The sequence below is a fragment of the Diachasma alloeum genome, unplaced genomic scaffold (assembly GCF_001412515.2).
Source record: "Diachasma alloeum isolate Michigan unplaced genomic scaffold, Dall2.0 Dall_scaffold_78908, whole genome shotgun sequence".
Taxonomy (NCBI): domain Eukaryota; kingdom Metazoa; phylum Arthropoda; class Insecta; order Hymenoptera; family Braconidae; genus Diachasma; species Diachasma alloeum.
Genome location: NW_021683643.1, coordinates 3,366,927 through 3,378,748, shown reverse-complemented (window position 1 = coordinate 3,378,748; position 11,822 = coordinate 3,366,927). Strand labels below are relative to the sequence as shown.

The 11,822-nt window shown below is 36.1% G+C and overlaps 2 protein-coding genes across 3 annotated transcripts; both read right to left on the bottom strand.

The window, feature by feature from the left end:
• Positions 1-205: 205 nt before the first annotated feature.
• Positions 206-3,546, bottom strand: LOC107047742 (proteasome subunit beta type-7). The gene is made up of 4 exons (XM_015270568.1): positions 3,389-3,546; positions 3,050-3,229; positions 1,191-1,506; positions 206-612 (listed from the first exon to the last, which is right to left on the bottom strand). The coding sequence occupies exons 1-4, from the start codon at positions 3,448-3,450 to the stop codon at positions 307-309; spliced, it is 864 nt and encodes a 287-aa protein (XP_015126054.1). The 5' UTR covers positions 3,451-3,546; the 3' UTR covers positions 206-306.
• A 1,093-nt stretch (positions 3,547-4,639) lies between these two features.
• Positions 4,640-10,402, bottom strand: LOC107047754. 2 transcript variants are annotated; one of them, XM_015270583.1, is made up of 6 exons: positions 10,221-10,402; positions 7,190-7,396; positions 5,950-6,129; positions 5,264-5,320; positions 5,033-5,161; positions 4,640-4,957 (listed from the first exon to the last, which is right to left on the bottom strand). In XM_015270583.1, exons 1-6 carry the CDS (start codon positions 10,286-10,288, stop codon positions 4,711-4,713), a joined length of 888 nt encoding a protein of 295 aa, XP_015126069.1. In that variant the 5' UTR covers positions 10,289-10,402; the 3' UTR covers positions 4,640-4,710. The 2 variants fall into 2 exon arrangements, with proteins under 2 accessions (XP_015126069.1, XP_015126070.1); XM_015270584.1 differs by lacking the exon at positions 10,221-10,402 and adding an exon at positions 7,481-7,665.
• Positions 10,403-11,822: the final 1,420 nt, after the last annotated feature.

Below are 11,822 nucleotides of genomic sequence, written 5' to 3'. Positions count from 1 at the left end.
TCTGAATTAATTGCGAAATTACTGAAGATTTCTAGAACGTTTCAGTCCTCTGGAACATTCTGCATCAGAAAATTGTAATTTTCTAGACGATTCGCAAACTTTCCAGAGGATTCTTGACCTTTCTTGAACTTTCTAGAAACTTCTATGAATCTCCGAAAAAATGGACATCTCAAATTACACAGAGTAAAAGTAAGAAAATCATCCATTGAAAGTCGAAGAAATTCGTTTATTGCTTAAAGAATCCACAAAAAATCAGATAATTTAATAATAATGTAAAAAAACATCGTGAATGCGGTTGGAAATCGTTTACGAGGAAGTATCCATGGATTCTGGTTCAATTCGTCGGATAGTTTCTGTCTCGACGATGACTGGACGAACACTTTTATCCAGGATGGCTGTAGTACCGCGTTTGTAACGATAATGTCCAGAACGCTGGCCCTTGACGTTGGCCACTTGATAAGGACGAATGTAGTCGGCAGCACGAGGATCAAAATTGGCCCCACGAATTTCTGTATTACGAATCACGCAAATGTCGATGGAGTTACCAGAGCCCAAGTCGTTGAAGACACCTGCGCGAATTGCATCAGCTACTAGAGCTTTCCCTTCCTCTTCCTACGAAGTAATAAGAAACAAATACCAATAAACATTGAGAGATCAACTTTTCAATTTTTTGTAATGACACAAATTGCACATTTTTTTTCTCTACCTTCGTCCACAGGGAGATAAAATAATCAGTAACAGAACAAAATAATCAGAAATAAATTGAATTTCCACATGGTAACACTTTTATTCCAAAGAAAAGCAATTTATCAGGAAATTTCAAATTTTACTAAAAGTTAAAAGAAATTCAAAATTTTTTAGCAGCAGGAAGACGAGAATTCTTCAACTTTTATAAACTGTCAATGAAAACATGAATATTTAGCACTAAATTATGCTGAAATTTCAAACAATTGAAAATTCAAGAATATATTTATCTGAATTCTCCTCATCTCTATTCATGTTCATGGAATAATTGAACTAAAATTTACAGTTTCTATTCATTTTTCCCCAAAATGTTGATTTTCCCATGACGAAATTCAATAAAATTTGAGTACAACTACAACATGATACAAATTTCCAAGAAGTGCACTGGAAATTTCAGCTGAAAATTACCAACAGTGTAGTCGCAGGCCTTTATTTCATTTACTTACACTCATGTTCGGCTTCCACCTGCTCTCAAAAACCGCCATAGCAGCCAGAGATCCGGATCCCATAGTGGTAAACATGTATCTCTCACTGGATCCATGAGGAAAGAGAGAATAAAGATGTGGACCATCGATGTCAACTCCTCCCAGCACCAGAGCAGCTCCAATGTGCCCCTGATGCCGAAACAAATGCTGTTTCAATAATTTATCTGCACTCGCCACACGAACAACACGTCCGGTGTTCAAACGGTGGAGCTCCAGCTGGCTGGCGATCATCTCTGTAGTCTTGTCAGTGTCTGCGGCTGTTCCGGCACCACAACAGCTATATCACATGCAAAATGTGGAACATTCATTAATGAAACAAGTGGACAATTGCATTTTTTAATAAATTAGTATAGTTATTGTTGCTAATAAATTAGCAATTTCCTTCCGAATGGGTTCTCTTTTTTAAATTCTTATTTCACTTCTCTTCTTCTATTTTTTCATGTCATAGTACTATCATCTATTGAAATGTCATGAAAATTTCACGTGTTATTTCGTTCTGTCAAATAATTCTACATTCAGATCCTCTCAAGACTCGAATTCGTTTTCAGTCCGGATTAGTCAAAGTTCAATCAAGGTTTAATCAGTGTATAGTCGGGATTTAATCAGGGTTTATTCAGGATTTAACCTGAGTTTAACCCAGGTTCTGTCATAAGTTAGTCGGGACCATGAATCAATATGAATAACAATTCAACATAATGCCCTGGCACCTGAGTTTAATAGGGATAGAGATTTTGATATAAAAAACTCATGATGTGATTAGGTAACTTGATAAGCAATGATACTGTTCTCAACATTTTTCAACTTAAGGGTGCCAAGTGAATTTGGCGATGACCTTGAAAATTGACATTCACCAACAAAGTTGTAATTTTTTTAATTAATAGTATTAGACAGATGGTGAACATCGGTGACAATTTTAAAATTTTAGAACTTATGGATATCGAGAAATTAAATAAACAAAATCAGTCTTATACACGGCCTCTTATGGAGTTTTGATTAAATTGAACGTTTCAACCCCCTAGGAACTCAAGAAAAATTTGAAAAAATTTGAAGATATGGGGAATGATGTGTTCAATGTGATGGCGACAAAAAACAATGGGGTACCGGGGTGAATAAGTGAGATATTTCAACCCGCCGTACCCATTTGATCCATGCTTTCTCGAGGTTCGTCACGCGAAATAGAGGATTTTCCGTATTTATTTTCTCGATGTCTAGTTCCGGTTGTGGGTTTGAAATTTCATCCGATGGATGAATACATATTTCTCCAATGATGGAGGGAAAGAAAAAATTTTTTTAGAATCTTTTTTCAAATTCACTTGGCACCCTTAATTAAGAAGGCATTGAAATGTACGTTTCAAGCCCTAATTTAATTGCTATTACTGTCAATTCTTTCATTAATCACGAAAATAGAAGTTGACATATCGCGTAAATATGGAAATATCTCAGAAATAGGTGATCTGACAGATAAAAAGATTCAGGAATTTTGTCTTAAAATAGTGTTTTGACGTTTGGCTCCAAAATAGCTTTTTATTGAAACAATTTGACTTTTCGTCACTTCAAGATATAGGGGAGGATGGGGTAAAATGGACACTTTGGACTTTTTTTAAATTACTCATAACTCAGAAACAAATTCATCAATTGAGCTTAGTTTAGGCTCATTACAAAGGGAAAGAAATGTTCGTTGCATTGAAAAAAAAACTATTGAATTTCATCATTTCAAGCTGTTATTAACATTTGAAAAAAAGTCAAAAGTGTCCATTTTACCCCAACCTCCCCTAAATAAAGATGGCTGAACTGTAAACAAAATCCATTGAAATACTTACAAAATGTTTGGAGCAATAAAATGAATTTTCTGGCTGTTTTTGTCAGCGACGACATTTCCAGACGTGGCCCTGGTGTCTGCACCAAGAACAACTCCATCTTTGATGATAATCCCAGCAATTGTTGTTCCAGTTTTCTGAGCGATTGGGGCTGAATATCCCTTCTTATTTAAGGACTCATTCCTGAATGAAATGAGGGCGTGAAAATTACTCAAAATGATTTTTCAATCAGCAAGTGACACAGCAGTATTGGGCTTATTGAGGTTAGGTCTGAATGATTGCTGATGAAAACGGTGAATGAGGGTTTGGGTGATGAGTTTTAATTATTGTCGGCTGATTTACCTTTGGCAGAGATCGAAGGAGAATCCTGGAGGAGGAATTTCGGGGACTAGACCGCTGGACATGTTTGAATATTGATGGTGAGGCTAGACGAGAGTTTGAACGGCCTCAAAACTACACACAACAATTACGAGGCGCCTTTGTAATTTGCCACGTCGGTATGGGAAATTCCTGCTGTATCTGGTCATGGATTGGTGGACATGAAATAAACTGGAAACTACAAGTTCACTGGTAAACATTTTTTTGCTGAAATTTCAAGAAGAGATTTCAAGAAATTTTTATCGTGTAGTAATACGACGTGTGAACACTGAAATTTCAAGAAATTTCGCCATTGAAAATTCGTAAGTTGATGAAAGAATTAATAAAAATTATAAATTGATGTCTCGATCGTAAATGTAGGTATGCTGGGGAATTCTTGTCTCTTGGCTGCTCAAAAATTTAGAATTCCATTGGATTTTCAGTGCAATTAATTTTTTTTTGCTTCCGAATGGAAGCTTTGTAATCGTCCAATTTTTACATTCTCTAAATTTGATTGGAAATGATGTAGAATGGTCTGAATCGTAAAATACCGAGTTTGGCTACCATGTCTGTATGTGAGCATGTCCACCGCGACTTTCCCGGCGTTCAATTTTTAGAAAATTGAGTAATTAAATAGCTAATGTAATTCTAAAAAATCTGAAATTTTTTCAGAGTAGAGGTCTTAATGAGGACTAACTCTTTCCACCCGACCGATCTAATAGTTTTTGAGAAAAAGCAACATGAAAAAGCACAGATGGTAAAAAACGTCTGAATCTTCAGAAGTGTCTGAAAATCTGAATAATGTCTGAAAATTTCAACCACAGTTTCTGTCTGAAAATGATGGTAGACATTTTTTGTGTCTGAAAAATGTCAGGGATTTATTTTCAGATATTTTCTGTCTGAAATTCAGTTATGTATGAGCGTTTCAAACATTTTACTATTAAGATATCTCACCTGATTCAGACGGCAAAGTCCATTCAAACATTAATTTTAAGATATTTCTCATGTCTGAAAAGTTGACTCATATACTCTCCTGAGAAAAGTGCTCATTTTGTTGGGAAGATATTGTCATTGTTAAATTATGCCGTAATTCGACGGCAAAATAGCAATCGTCGAAACTGTCAGTCATTAACAATATCCATATTCTCAACTTCCTGACGGGGAAGTTGTGTTCATTCCAAAAATGCCAGATCAATGTTTTATGTATCAAGTTTCGGAAAAAATTGATAGCAAAAATTCGAACACATAAATACAAAATTTTACTCTCATATACAGTCACATTCAAAATACAAGATCTTTTCGTTGTTCTATTGGCATTGCTTCGGTGTCTTTTGCAGATGCGCAACCATTTTTTTATACATTGTCACTCTATCATTCAGACGCTCATTCTTACGTTTCAATAAACTAGCTTCTCTTTTCAAGTCCGTATATAAATTGACGAATCGATTCCACGCCGTTTCATCCTTAAAATCCTGTCGACGAAATACCCCGAAGTCACCTACATACAAACGTTTTCTGGTGGGAGGGTCGCACTCATACCCAGGCTCCAGTTTCCTTAAAATGATATAGATAATGTTACCACAGGTTTGAAGAAGATTGATGTTAGTTGTAAATAAATTAGCTCGTTACCTTTTTGATTTCGCAGTCTGTTTGATCTTGGAAGACTTGAGATTTGAAGCATCTCTCAGAACTTGATTCCCTGACAGACTATTTTTTGGATTCACATCAGAGTCCTTCTCAAGTGGCTCGGGTGGTGCCCTGAATTTGGTAAGAGAAATATATTTTTAGCAGTTGCGATACCAATGCAATGCTGTAGTTGATAGGAAGAATATCAAACCAATGAATAATTGCAATTCTCACCTCAGCGAATTATCGACATCAATGTCATCATGTTTATCATTGTCCTCGGATGGTGCTCTGAATAAGGCAGAAGAAAAATATTTCTAAAAGTTGTGATAGACAAAAACGTTCATTCTTGACAAATAAGTGTTTATCTCATGTAAAATATGTGATTGATTTCGCTCTGTTCACAGAAAATATGTCGCTCCGTCTGCAGGTTCGTCTAGGATATCTAGCCCTTTAAGGTATAACGGAAGCGGTCGCAAAAGTTTGTTTTTTGTCAACCCATTTTTCTCAGATTGTACCCAATGGAGTCTAAGGGTTTTTGTCTATTTATTATTTTTCAGATTTTTGACAAAAAAAATTGAAAAATAACAATTTGAAAAAATACTTTGAAAAGTAATAGATAGACAAGAATCCTTAGACCCCCCTCAACAGTTGGTGAAAATTTCAGTCATTTATATGGGATACAATCGGAGAAAAATGGGTTAAAAAAAACAAACTTTTGCGACCGCTTCCGTTACCCCTTAACGGGAGACTACTATGAGTTTTAAAAGTCGCGAGCTATGGGAGTGAGATTTTTAATGCATTGAAGAATCGATTATATATGTAAAAACGGATAATTAGTGCAGAAAACGAATTATTTATTGTTTGTTTGTTCCGCAGACACTTAAAGTATTGAGGCAGCCAAGAATTGCAACCTTCACCTGTTTGAATCGACAGCATCAATGGACCCTTCCGAATCATTTGGAGTCCCAGGATCAAATTCCTCATATTCAATTTCGTAGTCATAAGGAGAATCTTCAGAGGCTGATACCCCTGCGTGTGGTGGTTTTATGCAATAATAGTCATGATCATCTACGGCAGTTTCACAATGCTGTGATTCTCTGGAAAAAATCAAAGAAATTTAACATTAATATATAAGGTCTCATTTTTTCTGACGAGAGCTTACAATAAGATTCCTTAATAATTCTATCTAAACCTATTTAGTTTATGGGAGGTGTTCGATGTCGAATGGGTCAACCCTGGATCTTCCTCCTCTCACAAGTGAACGGAGATTTTTTACAGGGTTGGCGCGTTCAAAAACCTATCTCTGAAGGGGAAACGAAATCCCTGTGTTTATTTGAATTTTTAGAATTGGGTTTTCTCCTACAATCATTACCTTATATCTATGAAATAACTTCATCGACTTGATCATTGCATTGTTGGGTCAATGAAGTTGTTTCATAAATAAAAAGTAATAATTGCAGGAGAAAACACAATTCGAAAAGTTTATATAGACAAAAGGGTTCCGTTTCACCTTAAGGGTATTATGGCGGGGTCTATAGCTGGAAACAAAAGTAGAGAATTCAATGAAAATTGCTGAACAGATTATTCGATCCATTTGAAAGCCATGTGCAAAATGTCAAGACCCCTACTTAAACAATAATAATGGGAATAATTTTTGAATTTGCTACTCATACACGCAGTTGAATGGGGCATCGGCAATTTTTGTGAAAAGCACTAAAATTATCGATGCCCCATTCAACCGCGTGTATAAGTAGTAACTTCAAAAATTATTCCCATTATTATTGTTTAAGTAGGGGTCTTAAAATTTTGCACAGGGCTTTCAAATGGATCGAATAATTTGTTCAGCAATTTTCATTGAATTCTCTGCCTTTTTTCCAGCTATGGACCCCGCCATAATACCCTTAATATACAATGTACTCTCTAAATGCACGAAAGAACTTGAAAATACTTCTTTTTTCAATCTTATGAAAATTCGTAATGATTCTCCGGATGACAGAGTCATAACGAAATCAAACTTTTCTAAAACTATTCAAGAAAGTAAAGCAAATGGAACGATAATTGTTTACATAGTTTAGAATTCTTATCTAAAGAATGGCAATTGTTATTCAATGCAAATCCCAATACTTATGACAAGTACATACTATGCTGAGTACCCACATTTGGTTGTTGTTGGATGATCTTGTGTCACGAAAGATTTCCACGAGTTCCCGTCGTGGTACAGCATCGGGTTTCAAAAGAGGCTTGATGGAAGATTCTCGATAATCTTCTGGTCTGAAATGGTTACTACATACAATAAGACGTTTCACATCCCCTTTTTCCAAGACATCTAACCATTTTTGTCGGCTTTCTGGTTTTTTAGGCAAACTGAAAATGAGATATTCCCAATGAGCAAACAGATATAAATGTGTTCATCAATATTTCCACTCAGATTAATGTTCCATCTCATACTTGTGAAAACAGAGATCTTGTGTAAAAGGTGACCTCTCAACACCACACACGGAACAAGACATTGTAGACGTATTACAAATCTTCTAATTCTATCAGGCGGTAATAACGACAAAGAAGAAAAGTCCTATCATTGTTTTCACCACGGACAATGGCAACATGTCAACACAACGGCCATATTGCTTGATGGCCCCACTCTACTCCCGTGCCACTAGGGGGGGGGACTACTAGAGTTTTAAAAGTCGCGGGCTATTGGAATGAGATTTCTCATACATTGAAGATTATGTATGTCTAAAAATGAATAATTTGTACAGAAAAACTAATTATTTATTGTTTGTTTACCCCGCAAACGCTTAAAATGTTATAAATAGTCCCGGACTTCCCATTTTTGAGCTACAGAGGTTTTTTTTCATTTTTTTTTGAAAAATATGTGCAATAACATGTCTCACTTATTCTAATGTAAATGAATCATGCAAATTTTCGTACTTGAACACTCCGTTGGTCGCGTTATAAGCGCCATGCCGCACTTTTTCCGATTTTTTATAAAGCCTCAAAAAACATTGACATGTCATTTTGAAGGGTCTAGAAGCTCTTCAATGAAAATATCCGCTAAAAATATCATAAGTAGTTGGATTTTCAAATTTTTATTCTGAAATTCCGGGCCGTCTACCGTGTATAAGGCGAATTTTCAGAAAAATATGGCAACTTTAAGCTTGAATATATAATTAAGGATGCCAAGTGAATTTGGCGATGACCTTGAAAATTTACATTCACCAACAAAGTTATAATTTTTTTAATTAATAGTATTAGACAGATGGTGAACATCGGTGACAATTTTAAAATTTTAGAACTTATGGATAGCGAGAAATTAAATATACAAAATCAGTCTTATACACGGCCTCTTATGGAATTTTGATTAAATTGAACGTTTCAACCCCCTAGGAACTCAAGAAAAATTTGAAAAAAATTTGAAGATATGGGGAATGATGTGTTCAATGTGATGGCGACAAAAAACAATGGGGTACCGGGGTGAATAAGAGAGATATTTCAACCCGCCGTACCCATTTGATCCCATGCTTTCTCGAGGTTCGTCACGCGAAATAGAGGATTTTCCGCATTTATTTTCTCGATGTCTAGTTCCGGTTGCGGGTTTGAAATTTCGTCGGATGGATGAATACATATTTCTCCAATGATGGAGGGAAAGAAAAAATTTTTTTTGAATCTTTTTTCAAATTCACTTGGCACCCTTAAGTGTAACACTGAACATAAAAAGTCTCACGGGTCTTCTTCAAGTATACGATCTTGATCACTCTTGTTTTTTTTTCAGATTTTTCAAATCTTTCAAATTTATCATTAAATTGTCGATTTACGCTGGTGCGGCGCAGCGCGCTTACGGCGCGACCAACGGCGTTCGTAACTTTTGCGCGTCCAACGGAGTGTTATCGAACTTTTCATTTTTCAAAATGTTCGTTAGATTCCATAGAATAAAAATAGGTATTTTTTTCAAATTTCAAATACTAAATTTTTCTTAGTTTTTCAGGTCCCCCCTGAAGAGTTTCGAATTTCACCTGAGTCCCCCCTTACATGTGCCATTGTTTTTTGTTCAGGCCTTGATACGTACACATGATCTCTTACCTTCTTTCGAAGATGCCAATGTTTGATGGATTTTTTTTTGTCGAGAATAATATCTTTATAAGTAATATTTACTGTAATTGTTATATTAAAATCCGAATAAATCGTACTGCGGGTGCGCATTTTCTGTGTCTTTTGAGGACTAGATTTATGAATTCCGTTTAAAATAATACACTCAACTTCGATACCACGGGCGTGGAAATAACATGAATATGAGTGATTCAAGAACTAGACTAAATTTGAAGACTATTAAAAGAATATCTGTTAAATCCCCAGGATGAAAGAAAAATGTCAGACCTTCCTCCTCTGGATTGATTGTTGTTTGGATATTTGAGGAATAATTCACATCCCTTAACCCTCCTGAACTGGGTAGATCTCTTACGTCGTCTCACTTGCACTGCAGTGGCACCCTATAGGTTGACTAGTTGGCGGCGGCGCGCCGCTCTACACGCCAGTTCAGGAGGGTTAATTTGTGCAGAAAAAAGCTTTTCATCCAACTTTTTTAAGGTACTTCCGCAGTAAGTATACTTGATGAAAATTTCGAAATGGTATAAAGACGCAATATCTGGATCACATGTTGTTGACCACATTAAAAAGATATTCCCAAAATTTCAAGTCCCTGGTCTCTGATCCCATTTTTGAGATATGCATCGCCAAACATTCAATTTTTGTGTTTTTTCCATTTTGACGATGTATATCTCGAAAATGGGATGGACAAGGTACTTGAAATTTTGGGAATAGTTTTTGAATGTGCTCAACAACATATGATCCAAATATTGCGTCTTTATACCATTTCGAAATTTTCACCAAGTATACTTACTGCGGAAGTTCCTTAAATCGTGAGCCGGCTCTGCACACTGAATCAAATGATAACACTCCAAATAACATTCTCTATTGCAAACACTCATTATCAGGCAATATTACCATTTATACATGAAAAATAAACACTGCATCTATACATTGTTGTACGTAATGACACTCCAAAATTTTAATGATGACATGTCAATATTTTTAGGATGTAGGTCTCAATTATTACACTCGATTCAATGATTATCATTTTGTATTACTATTTTTATGGTCCTCAAAAAAGGTAATTTATACTATATCATACTTATGGAAAGTGAGATCCGCAGTGACAGCTGATCGTTCAACACCACATACACAACAAGAATTCACCATTCTAATATTTTTACAATTTTTTCAATTGTCACGAATTCTAATGACAAAAAAAAATATTAATTTGCAATAAAACGATCAGAAAACGTTTCTCCGCGGTTTCCCCTACGCAGTTGAACCGAGTGCATCTCTCTCTGCCTAAACCTGTACAGCTTCCCCCACCACATGCGCGGTCTAGGCATAGGTTATCTTCCAGAAGAATATCCGTGGATTTTTGGAGTGGGGTCCAAGCATGTGAGTGGGAATTACGTAGAGTGGGGGTACCCGCGGAAGGAAAAACTTCTACTGGATAGCCTATATTATATGTCTATGGTGTTAACGATGTTCAGGAGAGAAGTAGGATATTCGAAAAATGCAGCCAATGTCATTAAATTTTGTTACATAGGGAAGGGTGCGGCAAAACGGCCCCCCTTCAATTGTCAATAACTTGTGAATGACATTGTGAAAATTCCCAGTTTCAACTTCATTTTGAAGATAATTTTTCATTCTTCAAAACGAGCTCTAACTCATCCCAATCGGATTATTGAATCGGAAAATATTGACAATTGAAGGGGGACCGTTTTGCCCCATCCTCCCCTATTGTTTAATCCATTTAGGCATCCCTTGCGAAATTTCAGAAACCCCACATTCAGGACAACAACACAAATGAATTCTAAAGGTGTTACGTATACACGAGGTTAAAGGGAGCATCGATAACTCGTACATTTTCCACATATTATCGATCAGTCGGCAATGTGGAAAAAATACTGAAATTATCAATGACCTATTTAAGGGTGCCAAGTGAATTTGAAAAAAGATTCAAAAAAAATTTTTTCTTTCCCTCCATCATTGGAGAAATATGTATTCATCCATCCGACGAAATTTCAAACCCGCAACCGGAACTAGACATCGAGAAAATAAATGCGGAAAATCCTCTATTCCGCATGACGAACCTCGAGAAAGCATGGGATCAAATGGGTATGGCGGGTTGAAATATCTCACTTATTCACCCCGGTACCCCATTGTTTTTTGTCGCCATCACATTGAACACATCATTCCCCATATCTTCAAATTTTTTCAAATTTTTCTTGAGTTCCTAGGGGGTTGAAACGTTCAATTTAATCAAAACTCCATAAGAGGCCGTGTATAAGACTGATTTTGTTTATTTAATTTCTCGATATCCATAAATTCTAAAATTTTAAAATTGTCACCGATGTTCACCATCTGTCTAATACTATTAATTTAAAAAATTATAACTTTGTTGGTGAATGTCAATTTTCAAGGTCATCGCCAAATTCACTTGGCACCCTTAACCTCATATAAAAGCAGCGACTTTAAATACAGGAGAATCGTTCAATTGCGTACACGGAGAAAAAGTATATGTCGGGTCGCGGAAGAAGTACCGGGAAGTACCATGGAAACCACGTGGTCTTCTTTATAGTAATACCTGCTAAAGCACTCCTTTACTTTAGTCGACCGTCGATCGACGCAATCGACTAATGATCGACTAATTCTCTACTAGTGATCAACCAACGATCGAGTCGCCATCGATCGATCT